Source organism: Anastrepha obliqua, unplaced genomic scaffold (assembly GCF_027943255.1).
Source record: "Anastrepha obliqua isolate idAnaObli1 unplaced genomic scaffold, idAnaObli1_1.0 ptg000107l, whole genome shotgun sequence".
Lineage (NCBI taxonomy): Eukaryota > Metazoa > Arthropoda > Insecta > Diptera > Tephritidae > Anastrepha > Anastrepha obliqua.
In genome coordinates, this window is record NW_026562224.1 from 60,747 (window position 1) to 74,457 (window position 13,711).

Below are 13,711 nucleotides of genomic sequence, written 5' to 3' on the forward strand. Positions count from 1 at the left end.
CACATAGGACAAATATTAGTCTTATAATTTGAGCAATATAATAAAATATAATATAATATAATATAATATAATATAATATAATATAATATAATATAATATAATATAATATAATATAATATAATATAATATAATATAATATAATATAATATAAAATAATATAATATAATATAATATAACATAATATAATATAATATAATATAATAAATTTTTCCATTACGTACTCAGTACTTGCGACATCCAAAAAATTTGACTTCGATACTTGCGACATTGCCTTGTTGCTTTTGGTAACGGTTCCTTAGATTCAATAAAATTCGGGGAAGTCCCGATTTATTTCGGAAATGAGTTGCTGTGATTGGCTATTTCTCTTACGCACGTGTATTTTGGGACATTTGAATCAATTTTAACGGACGTTTCATTGAGTGCGGTCTCACAATGGCAGGGAAAAAATTTACGTTGCTTACAATAAAGCAAAAAGCTGAAATTTTAAGGAAGCAAAGTGAAGGATTTTCTATCGATGCCTTAGCCAAAAGTTTTCACGTGCACAGGTCAACAATAAACCGCATTAAGAATAAGAAGAACACCATAAGGAAGTTCCTGGCGCATGCTGAACCTGGTCCTGGGAAGAGAAAAACGTTTAAGCCTGCAGAGCTTCCTAAAATGGAAAGAGCATTGATGAAATGGTTTGCAAATCAACGAGCCAAGAATTTACCAATCACTTATGATATGCTTAAACAAAAGGCCAAGTTTCTCCATTCCAAAATTCAGAAAAAATCGGGGACTTCCATGCTAGCAATGGTTGGATTACAAACTTTAAGAAAGATATGGAATACGAAACCTCAAAATATGTGGAGAAAAACTTTCGAATAAGACTCATTCAGTTAATCCATTTTTACAAAAACTGAACAAAACAATTGCTGATTTAGGTTTGACCAAGGACCAGATATACAATGCCGATAAATCTGGTCTCTTCTGGAATCAGTAAGGAAAGAATAACTTTTCTGGCTTGCACGAATGCATCTGAAAATCACAGAGTAAAACTAATGGTTATTGGGAAATCATTAAACCCACGATCACTTAACAATTTTACGGATATTTCAGTTGTCTACAAAGGAAACTGTTTAAGCAAAAATGTAAAACGTGTGATCACTTCGAAGCTGTACAAGCAATGAATTTTATTGAACGTCTCATTTTAAGTACAAAGCAGAATATCAGGAAAATAACTGTTTAAAGCTAACTGTGCATAAATACCATATGTATGTATGTACATCATGAAGTAAATAACAGATGCGTACGAAGAAATAATACCAATACTTAGTAGATATGTTATGGTACATAGAAAGTTGCTATAAATTAAGCTGGTGCCAGATTGGACGAATTCTGAACAGAAACAAAAGTGCTTGGATGACCTTGGCTTTGTTTGAGAAATGGTTTCACAAAACATTTGTTCCAGAGGTACATCTGGTCATCTTTGTTTGTAAAAAATTTGGTTTATTAATTTAAATTTGCTAAAATTGCAGGTAAAAGGGTTCCTTCGAGCCGAAAATCTTCCCGAAAAGGCTCTATTGCTTATTGATAATGCTCCATGCCATCCCAAAGACGGCGAGTTAATGAGAAGTGATGGTCAAATATCTGTAATGTGTCTTCCTCCGAACTGTACTGCACTTATACAGCCCATGGACCAGAATGTTATAAGACTTACGAAATTGAACTACAAAACAAGCCTTTTAAGTGACATCGTTCGCCGTGGAAAAACAATAGACGAATCTCTGCGAAATATCAACTTAAAACACGCAATATGCTTTTTAGCTAATGCCTGGGATGCTGTTAATGTGACCTCCATTCAGTCATCATTTCAAAAACTGTTTGAGGTAACAGCCGAAAGGGATAGTGAAGATGTCATCCCTCTTTCAGAGTTACGCTTACAGCTTGTTAAAGATACATCCAATATTCAAGCAATTTCAAATTTGCTTCAAGAAATAAAACCATTGCAGCAAATATCCGATTCTGAAATTTAGCAATGGATTGCTGAAACCATTTTGGAGTCTTTTGAACAAAATGAAGATCCCTGTATCAATTGTGACCTTACTGATGGTGAAGAAACAAACAACGTGGTAGTAAATACGAAGAAAGTTACACAGGAGGAGACTATATCAGCATACAATATTTGCTTAGAATGGGCTGATCAAAATAATGCCTATTTAGACGATATTATGACGCTCCAGAGACTTAGAAGCAGCGTAGTATTGAACAACCGAGCTTGCACAAAACAAACAAAAATTTCAAATTTTTTTAGTTCCACATAAAGTATGTGAGTCTTTCTATATTTATGTATATGAACGAATTAAACTTAAGCGTATCTACGACCGAAATGTTTGCGTGTCCATGGCTCTAAAGCAGCTTCTAAAACATTTTCCCGATAAAAAGTCGCATTCACTTTGACACCGGGCTCGATAAAAACGATTGTAGAGCGTCCATCAGCGGTCCCTTTACCTGCGATGGGAATTTGATTAGAGTGGCCATACGTAGGCTCAAATTCTCGTAAGAGCGTTCGCTCAAGTAAACACAATCGTTTTGAGTGTTTATGAACTGCTCAATTGGGAAATTTTTTTCATCAGAAAACACAATGTTAGGAAATTCGCCACGTTCGTGCAGGCGCAACAACTCCTTTGCTCTATCGCACCGAACTTTTTCTGCTGGAGTGAAAGATCGTGTGCTTTTTGGAACTTGTAAGCCTTGACGGTAAGCTCATTTTCCAATATGCGTCGAATGCTGTCTTGCGATATTTTCAGTTCTTTGGCCATTTTTCTTCACCTTCGACGTGGATTCCGTTCAAGTCGAGCCTTCACTTTCCGAACCGTTTCTGGCGTTGTTGCGTTTTTTTTTTGTCCAGCTCCATAGCGTGTTGCAATGCTACCAGTCTCATTGTAACGTTTTATAGTGCGATACACAAACATTTTATTAACTTTGAGGTGACTGTCATTAGAACAATTTTGGCGTTGATGTCATGAGCTGTTTTACAGATACAAGCAGTGTGAAGTTGGTAATACTTCATATCGTTCACCCTGTATTTGAATATCCGACAAATATAGACTCATGGCATTTTGCTTCAAACTTCTTCTTACTTGTTTTATTAACTGCAAATGCTCTTGACCCGAAAATACGTAGATGTTTCACCGAAGGTTTGCGCTTTTTCCATATTTCAAATGGATTCACTTGATTTAGTACTTGAGTAGGACATCTATTGCGCAAATACACTGCGGTCTGCACCGCCTCAGCCCACAAAAACTCTTCAAGATTTGCATGAATCAATAAACTTTTCGCCATCTTAACTATGGCTCTATTGGCTCGCTCCGCTACACCGTTTTGTTGTGGTGTATACGGTACCGTCAGTTCTCTTTTTAAATAATTTTCAAAATCACCATTAACATACTCTGTGCCGTTATCGCTTCGCAAAGTTTTAATATTACAGTCCATTTGACATTCAACATAGCTTTTTAATTCTTTGAATGTTTTAAAAACTTCATTTTTGGCTTTCACAAAATATACAAACATTTTTCGAGAAAAATCGTCTATGAATGTGACAAAATACCGATTGCCATCCAATGATTTTACATTCATAGGCCCATACACATCTGTGTGTATAAGTTCAAGCACTTTCTTTGTTGAACGTTCAACTTTGCGTGGAAATGGCAATGTACAAATTTTCCCTTTATTGCATGTATCACAATTTACCTGCCTTGTCATATTTTTCCAATTTATACCACAAACCAGACCATTCTCACCAAGTTGTTTTAGGCTTTGAAAATTTAAATGTTCATAACTATTATGCCACATCGTTGCCATTGAATCAACACTTAACATATTTACGCTAACTAATTTGTTTTCAGTGTACAAATACAAGTTATTTGTTTGTTTTGCTTGCAATACTATTGCATTCGTTTTATCTCTCACCGTGTCTAATCGTTTTTCAAATGTGAATGTGGTGAAATTACCAAATTCTGCTGCTTTACTCACAGACAAAAAATTCATACGCAACGATGGAACATACAAAACATTTTGGTGGGTTATTTTTTGATTACCATTTTGTAATTCTACAGTATCTATGCCGTGTGATTCAACAAATTTATCTGCTGCCAACATTACTTTAACTTCTTTCGCAATAAAAGAAATAAATACACTTTTATCACAAAACTTAGGTACGTGAAGTAGCGCCACTGTCAATGCACCAAATATTTTTCTTTTGCATCTTCGGTATCTTTGTCGCCTTTGAATTCACCTCACTTTGCATATCGTTGTGTGTGTTATCCGTGTTTGTATGCTTTGTTACAATGCTTGTATTTTTAGTTTTATTCTCACATTTATAAATTGCTTGCATGCCCTCTCTTTCATTTCGCTCTTGCCTACGAACACCTTCTTCTAGAATTTTCGCCTTAATGGCATCGAACGTCGGCAATCTGTCGCGAGTCTCAACAGCAACAACGAAGTTTTTCCACAAATTGGGAAGACTCGACAACAGCATAATAACTTTCAATTCGTCGTTTATATGTATGTTTAGCTCTGCAAGCTTGTCGATCGTCTCAATAAACGAGTGTACATACTTTGATACATTATCATCTTGCTGCATGTTTAAACGTAATAGTTTCTGGTACAACTGAACTTTTCTAACAGGACCAACTGGCATACATATGAATTCGGCGTAACTTTTGCCATGCTTCTGACGCAGTTTTGCATGGTTTGATATGCATTAACTGCGTAGGTTTCACATTTAAAAATATACATGCCAGCGACTTCTGGTTACTTTTTCTACTTACTAGTTACTTTTTCTGGCGATCCATCGCAAACAGCGCTCCACAAGTCCGTTGTAATTAACACACTGCGCACCGATACCGACCACACGTCGTAATTGTCTTCTGTAAGTTTTTCTATTTGCAGCGCGAGACTCATTTTTATCGCAAATTAAAAACCGGTGTTTCGCGTCACACACGTATTTACAAATTTATTTTATATATCTTGTATTTAAAAGGCCTTTTCACGTTCTGGGCCCATAACCATTGTTACAGAGAATCAGTTTTCTTAAATGAAACGCGTAGCTGAATGTCTCAAAGGTTTATTTCAAACTTATAAACTCAAAAATGTACAAAGTAGTGGATGACATTTCATATGCCAGGTTACCACATAGGACAAATATTAGTCTTATAATTTGAGCAATATAATAAAATATAATATAATATAATATAATATAATATAATATAATATAATATAATATAATATAATATAATATAATATAATATAATATAATATAATATAATATAATATAATATAATATAATATAATATAATATAATATAATATAATATAATATAATATAATATAATATAATATAATATAATATAATATAATATAAAATAATATAATATAATATAATATAACATAATATAATATAATATAATAAATTTTTCCATTACATACTCAGTACTTGCGACATCCAAAAAATTTGACTTCGATACTTGCGACATTGTCTTGTTGCTTTTGGTAACGGTTCCTTAGATTCAATAAAATTCGGGGAAGTCCCGATTTATTTCGGAAATGAGTTGCTGTGATTGGCTATTTCTCTTACGCACGTGTATTTTGGGACATTTGAATCAATTTTAACGGACGTTTCATTGAGTGCGGTCTCACAATGGCAGGGAAAAAATTTACGTTGCTTACAATAAAGCAAAAAGCTGAAATTTTAAGGAAGCAAAGTGAAGGATTTTCTATCGATGCCTTAGCCAAAAGTTTTCACGTGCACAGGTCAACAATAAACCGCATTAAGAATAAGAAGAACACCATAAGGAAGTTCCTGGCGCATGCTGAACCTGGTCCTGGGAAGAGAAAAACGTTTAAGCCTGCAGAGCTTCCTAAAATGGAAAGAGCATTGATGAAATGGTTTGCAAATCAACGAGCCAAGAATTTACCAATCACTTATGATATGCTTAAACAAAAGGCCAAGTTTCTCCATTCCAAAATTCAGAAAAAATCGGGGACTTCCATGCTAGCAATGGTTGGATTACAAACTTTAAGAAAGATATGGAATACGAAACCTCAAAATATGTGGAGAAAAACTTTCGAATAAGACTCATTCAGTTAATCCATTTTTACAAAAACTGAACAAAACAATTGCTGATTTAGGTTTGACCAAGGACCAGATATACAATGCCGATAAATCTGGTCTCTTCTGGAATCAGTAAGGAAAGAATAACTTTTCTGGCTTGCACGAATGCATCTGGAAATCACAGAGTAAAACTAATGGTTATTGGGAAATCATTAAACCCACGATCACTTATCAATTTTACGGATATTTCAGTTGTCTACAAAGGAAACTGTTTAAGCAAAAATGTAAAACGTGTGATCACTTCGAAGCTGTACAAGCAATGAATTTTATTGAACGTCTCATTTTAAGTACAAAGCAGAATATCAGGAAAATAACTGTTTAAAGCTAACTGTGCATAAATACCATATGTATGTATGTACATCATGAAGTAAATAACAGATGCGTACGAAGAAATAATACCAATACTTAGTAGATATGTTATGGTACATAGAAAGTTGCTATAAATTAAGCTGGTGCCAGATTGGACGAATTCTGAACAGAAACAAAAGTGCTTGGATGACCTTGGCTTTGTTTGAGAAATGGTTTCACAAAACATTTGTTCCAGAGGTACATCTGGTCATCTTTGTTTGTAAAAAATTTGGTTTATTAATTTAAATTTGCTAAAATTGCAGGTAAAAGGGTTCCTTCGAGCCGAAAATCTTCCCGAAAAGGCTCTATTGCTTATTGATAATGCTCCATGCCATCCCAAAGACGGCGAGTTAATGAGAAGTGATGGTCAAATATCTGTAATGTGTCTTCCTCCGAACTGTACTGCACTTATACAGCCCATGGACCAGAATGTTATAAGACTTACGAAATTGAACTACAAAACAAGCCTTTTAAGTGACATCGTTCGCCGTGGAAAAACAATAGACGAATCTCTGCAAAATATCAACTTAAAACACGCAATATGCTTTTTAGCTAATGCCTGGGATGCTGTTAATGTGACCTCCATTCAGTCATCATTTCAAAAACTGTTTGAGGTAACAGCCGAAAGGGATAGTGAAGATGTCATCCCTCTTTCAGAGTTACGCTTACAGCTTGTTAAAGATACATCCAATATTCAAGCAATTTCAAATTTGCTTCAAGAAATAAAACCATTGCAGCAAATATCCGATTCTGAAATTTAGCAATGGATTGCTGAAACCATTTTGGAGTCTTTTGAACAAAATGAAGATCCCTGTATCAATTGTGACCTTACTGATGGTGAAGAAACAAACAACGTGGTAGTAAATACGAAGAAAGTTACACAGGAGGAGACTATATCAGCATACAATATTTGCTTAGAATGGGCTGATCAAAATAATGCCTATTTAGACGATATTATGACGCTCCAGAGACTTAGAAGCAGCGTAGTATTGAACAACCGAGCTTGCACAAAACAAACAAAAATTTCAAATTTTTTTAGTTCCACATAAAGTATGTGAGTCTTTCTATATTTATGTATATGAACGAATTAAACTTAAGCGTATCTACGACCGAAATGTTTGCGTGTCCATGGCTCTAAAGCAGCTTCTAAAACATTTTCCCGATAAAAAGTCGCATTCACTTTGACACCGGGCTCGATAAAAACGATTGTAGAGCGTCCATCAGCGGTCCCTTTACCTGCGATGGGAATTTGATTAGAGTGGCCATACGTAGGCTCAAATTCTCGTAAGAGCGTTCGCTCAAGTAAACACAATCGTTTTGAGTGTTTATGAACTGCTCAATTGGGAAATTTTTTTCATCAGAAAACACAATGTTAGGAAATTCGCCACGTTCGTGCAGGCGCAACAACTCCTTTGCTCTATCGCACCGAACTTTTTCTGCTGGAGTGAAAGATCGTGTGCTTTTTGGAACTTGTAAGCCTTGACGGTAAGCTCATTTTCCAATATGCGTCGAATGCTGTCTTGCGATATTTTCAGTTCTTTGGCCATTTTTCTTCACCTTCGACGTGGATTCCGTTCAAGTCGAGCCTTCACTTTCCGAACCGTTTCTGGCGTTGTTGCGTTTTTTTTTTGTCCAGCTCCATAGCGTGTTGCAATGCTACCAGTCTCATTGTAACGTTTTATAGTGCGATACACAAACATTTTATTAACTTTGAGGTGACTGTCATTAGAACAATTTTGGCGTTGATGTCATGAGCTGTTTTACAGATACAAGCAGTGTGAAGTTGGTAATACTTCATATCGTTCACCCTGTATTTGAATATCCGACAAATATAGACTCATGGCATTTTGCTTCAAACTTCTTCTTACTTGTTTTATTAACTGCAAATGCTCTTGACCCGAAAATACGTAGATGTTTCACCGAAGGTTTGCGCTTTTTCCATATTTCAAATGGATTCACTTGATTTAGTACTTGAGTAGGACATCTATTGCGCAAATACACTGCGGTCTGCACCGCCTCAGCCCACAAAAACTCTTCAAGATTTGCATGAATCAATAAACTTTTCGCCATCTTAACTATGGCTCTATTGGCTCGCTCCGCTACACCGTTTTGTTGTGGTGTATACGGTACCGTCAGTTCTCTTTTTAAATAATTTTCAAAATCACCATTAACATACTCTGTGCCGTTATCGCTTCGCAAAGTTTTAATATTACAGTCCATTTGACATTCAACATAGCTTTTTAATTCTTTGAATGTTTTAAAAACTTCATTTTTGGCTTTCACAAAATATACAAACATTTTTCGAGAAAAATCGTCTATGAATGTGACAAAATACCGATTGCCATCCAATGATTTTACATTCATAGGCCCATACACATCTGTGTGTATAAGTTCAAGCACTTTCTTTGTTGAACGTTCAACTTTGCGTGGAAATGGCAATGTACAAATTTTCCCTTTATTGCATGTATCACAATTTACCTGCCTTGTCATATTTTTCCAATTTATACCACAAACCAGACCATTCTCACCAAGTTGTTTTAGGCTTTGAAAATTTAAATGTTCATAACTATTATGCCACATCGTTGCCATTGAATCAACACTTAACATATTTACGCTAACTAATTTGTTTTCAGTGTACAAATACAAGTTATTTGTTTGTTTTGCTTGCAATACTATTGCATTCGTTTTATCTCTCACCGTGTCTAATCGTTTTTCAAATGTGAATGTGGTGAAATTACCAAATTCTGCTGCTTTACTCACAGACAAAAAATTCATACGCAACGATGGAACATACAAAACATTTTGGTGGGTTATTTTTTGATTACCATTTTGTAATTCTACAGTATCTATGCCGTGTGATTCAACAAATTTATCTGCTGCCAACATTACTTTAACTTCTTTCGCAATAAAAGAAATAAATACACTTTTATCACAAAACTTAGGTACGTGAAGTAGCGCCACTGTCAATGCACCAAATATTTTTCTTTTGCATCTTCGGTATCTTTGTCGCCTTTGAATTCACCTCACTTTGCATATCGTTGTGTGTGTTATCCGTGTTTGTATGCTTTGTTACAATGCTTGTATTTTTAGTTTTATTCTCACATTTATAAATTGCTTGCATGCCCTCTCTTTCATTTCGCTCTTGCCTACGAACACCTTCTTCTAGAATTTTCGCCTTAATGGCATCGAACGTCGGCAATCTGTCGCGAGTCTCAACAGCAACAACGAAGTTTTTCCACAAATTGGGAAGACTCGACAACAGCATAATAACTTTCAATTCGTCGTTTATATGTATGTTTAGCTCTGCAAGCTTGTCGATCGTCTCAATAAACGAGTGTACATACTTTGATACATTATCATCTTGTTGCATGTTTAAACGTAATAGTTTCTGGTACAACTGAACTTTTCTAACAGGACCAACTGGCATACATATGAATTCGGCGTAACTTTTGCCATGCTTCTGACGCAGTTTTGCATGGTTTGATATGCATTAACTGCGTAGGTTTCACATTTAAAAATATACATGCCAGCGACTTCTGGTTACTTTTTCTACTTACTAGTTACTTTTTCTGGCGATCCATCGCAAACAGCGCTCCACAAGTCCGTTGTAATTAACACACTGCGCACCGATACCGACCACACGTCGTAATTGTCTTCTGTAAGTTTTTCTATTTGCAGCGCGAGACTCATTTTTATCGCAAATTAAAAACCGGTGTTTCGCGTCACACACGTATTTACAAATTTATTTTATATATCTTGTATTTAAAAGGCCTTTTCACGTTCTGGGCCCATAACCATTGTTACAGAGAATCAGTTTTCTTAAATGAAACGCGTAGCTGAATGTCTCAAAGGTTTATTTCAAACTTATAAACTCAAAAATGTACAAAGTAGTGGATGACATTTCATATGCCAGGTTACCACATAGGACAAATATTAGTCTTATAATTTGAGCAATATAATAAAATATAATATAATATAATATAATATAATATAATATAATATAATATAATATAATATAATATAATATAATATAATATAATATAATATAATATAATATAATATAATATAATATAATATAATATAATATAATATAATATAATATAATATAATATAATATAATATAATATAATATAATATAATATAATATAATATAATATAATATAATATAAAATAATATAATATAATATAATATAACATAATATAATATAATATAATAAATTTTTCCATTACATACTCAGTACTTGCGACATCCAAAAAATTTGACTTCGATACTTGCGACATTGCCTTGTTGCTTTTGGTAACGGTTCCTTAGATTCAATAAAATTCGGGGAAGTCCCGATTTATTTCGGAAATGAGTTGCTGTGATTGGCTATTTCTCTTACGCACGTGTATTTTGGGACATTTGAATCAATTTTAACGGACGTTTCATTGAGTGCGGTCTCACAATGGCAGGGAAAAAATTTACGTTGCTTACAATAAAGCAAAAAGCTGAAATTTTAAGGAAGCAAAGTGAAGGATTTTCTATCGATGCCTTAGCCAAAAGTTTTCACGTGCACAGGTCAACAATAAACCGCATTAAGAATAAGAAGAACACCATAAGGAAGTTCCTGGCGCATGCTGAACCTGGTCCTGGGAAGAGAAAAACGTTTAAGCCTGCAGAGCTTCCTAAAATGGAAAGAGCATTGATGAAATGGTTTGCAAATCAACGAGCCAAGAATTTACCAATCACTTATGATATGCTTAAACAAAAGGCCAAGTTTCTCCATTCCAAAATTCAGAAAAAATCGGGGACTTCCATGCTAGCAATGGTTGGATTACAAACTTTAAGAAAGATATGGAATACGAAACCTCAAAATATGTGGAGAAAAACTTTCGAATAAGACTCATTCAGTTAATCCATTTTTACAAAAACTGAACAAAACAATTGCTGATTTAGGTTTGACCAAGGACCAGATATACAATGCCGATAAATCTGGTCTCTTCTGGAATCAGTAAGGAAAGAATAACTTTTCTGGCTTGCACGAATGCATCTGGAAATCACAGAGTAAAACTAATGGTTATTGGGAAATCATTAAACCCACGATCACTTATCAATTTTACGGATATTTCAGTTGTCTACAAAGGAAACTGTTTAAGCAAAAATGTAAAACGTGTGATCACTTCGAAGCTGTACAAGCAATGAATTTTATTGAACGTCTCATTTTAAGTACAAAGCAGAATATCAGGAAAATAACTGTTTAAAGCTAACTGTGCATAAATACCATATGTATGTATGTACATCATGAAGTAAATAACAGATGCGTACGAAGAAATAATACCAATACTTAGTAGATATGTTATGGTACATAGAAAGTTGCTATAAATTAAGCTGGTGCCAGATTGGACGAATTCTGAACAGAAACAAAAGTGCTTGGATGACCTTGGCTTTGTTTGAGAAATGGTTTCACAAAACATTTGTTCCAGAGGTACATCTGGTCATCTTTGTTTGTAAAAAATTTGGTTTATTAATTTAAATTTGCTAAAATTGCAGGTAAAAGGGTTCCTTCGAGCCGAAAATCTTCCCGAAAAGGCTCTATTGCTTATTGATAATGCTCCATGCCATCCCAAAGACGGCGAGTTAATGAGAAGTGATGGTCAAATATCTGTAATGTGTCTTCCTCCGAACTGTACTGCACTTATACAGCCCATGGACCAGAATGTTATAAGACTTACGAAATTGAACTACAAAACAAGCCTTTTAAGTGACATCGTTCGCCGTGGAAAAACAATAGACGAATCTCTGCAAAATATCAACTTAAAACACGCAATATGCTTTTTAGCTAATGCCTGGGATGCTGTTAATGTGACCTCCATTCAGTCATCATTTCAAAAACTGTTTGAGGTAACAGCCGAAAGGGATAGTGAAGATGTCATCCCTCTTTCAGAGTTACGCTTACAGCTTGTTAAAGATACATCCAATATTCAAGCAATTTCAAATTTGCTTCAAGAAATAAAACCATTGCAGCAAATATCCGATTCTGAAATTTAGCAATGGATTGCTGAAACCATTTTGGAGTCTTTTGAACAAAATGAAGATCCCTGTATCAATTGTGACCTTACTGATGGTGAAGAAACAAACAACGTGGTAGTAAATACGAAGAAAGTTACACAGGAGGAGACTATATCAGCATACAATATTTGCTTAGAATGGGCTGATCAAAATAATGCCTATTTAGACGATATTATGACGCTCCAGAGACTTAGAAGCAGCGTAGTATTGAACAACCGAGCTTGCACAAAACAAACAAAAATTTCAAATTTTTTTAGTTCCACATAAAGTATGTGAGTCTTTCTATATTTATGTATATGAACGAATTAAACTTAAGCGTATCTACGACCGAAATGTTTGCGTGTCCATGGCTCTAAAGCAGCTTCTAAAACATTTTCCCGATAAAAAGTCGCATTCACTTTGACACCGGGCTCGATAAAAACGATTGTAGAGCGTCCATCAGCGGTCCCTTTACCTGCGATGGGAATTTGATTAGAGTGGCCATACGTAGGCTCAAATTCTCGTAAGAGCGTTCGCTCAAGTAAACACAATCGTTTTGAGTGTTTATGAACTGCTCAATTGGGAAATTTTTTTCATCAGAAAACACAATGTTAGGAAATTCGCCACGTTCGTGCAGGCGCAACAACTCCTTTGCTCTATCGCACCGAACTTTTTCTGCTGGAGTGAAAGATCGTGTGCTTTTTGGAACTTGTAAGCCTTGACGGTGAGCTCATTTTCCAATATGCGTCGAATGCTGTCTTGCGATATTTTCAGTTCTTTGGCCATTTTTCTTCACCTTCGACGTGGATTCCGTTCAAGTCGAGCCTTCACTTTCCGAACCATTTCTGGCGTTGTTGCGTTTTTTTTTTGGTCCAGCTCCATAGCGTGTTGCAATGCTACCAGTCTCATTGTAACGTTTTATAGTGCGATACACAAACATTTTATTAACTTTGAGGTGACTGTCATTAGAACAATTTTGGCGTTGATGTCATGAGCTGTTTTACAGATACAAGCAGTGTGAAGTTGGTAATACTTCATATCGTTCACCCTGTATTTGAATATCCGACAAATATAGACTCATGGCATTTTGCTTCAAACTTCTTCTTACTTGTTTTATTAACTGCAAATGCTCTTGACCCGAAAATACGTAGATGTTTCACCGAAGTACTTGAGTAGGACATC

At 35.1% G+C, this 13,711-nt stretch overlaps 3 protein-coding genes across 3 annotated transcripts; all 3 read left to right on the top strand.

Moving 5' to 3' along the window:
- The first annotated feature begins 1,320 nt into the window (after nucleotides 1-1,320).
- LOC129251934 (jerky protein homolog-like) lies at nucleotides 1,321-2,015 on the top strand. Its single transcript, XM_054890882.1, has 2 exons — nucleotides 1,321-1,452; nucleotides 1,518-2,015. The coding sequence occupies exons 1-2, from the start codon at nucleotides 1,321-1,323 to the stop codon at nucleotides 2,013-2,015; spliced, it is 630 nt and encodes a 209-aa protein (XP_054746857.1).
- Nucleotides 2,016-6,567: 4,552 nt separating this feature from the next.
- On the top strand, nucleotides 6,568-7,262 carry LOC129251935 (jerky protein homolog-like). The gene is made up of 2 exons (XM_054890883.1): nucleotides 6,568-6,699; nucleotides 6,765-7,262. Exons 1-2 carry the CDS (start codon nucleotides 6,568-6,570, stop codon nucleotides 7,260-7,262), a joined length of 630 nt encoding a protein of 209 aa, XP_054746858.1.
- Nucleotides 7,263-11,834: 4,572 nt separating this feature from the next.
- On the top strand, nucleotides 11,835-12,529 carry LOC129251936 (jerky protein homolog-like). Its single transcript, XM_054890884.1, has 2 exons — nucleotides 11,835-11,966; nucleotides 12,032-12,529. Exons 1-2 carry the CDS (start codon nucleotides 11,835-11,837, stop codon nucleotides 12,527-12,529), a joined length of 630 nt encoding a protein of 209 aa, XP_054746859.1.
- The last annotated feature ends 1,182 nt before the right edge of the window (nucleotides 12,530-13,711 follow it).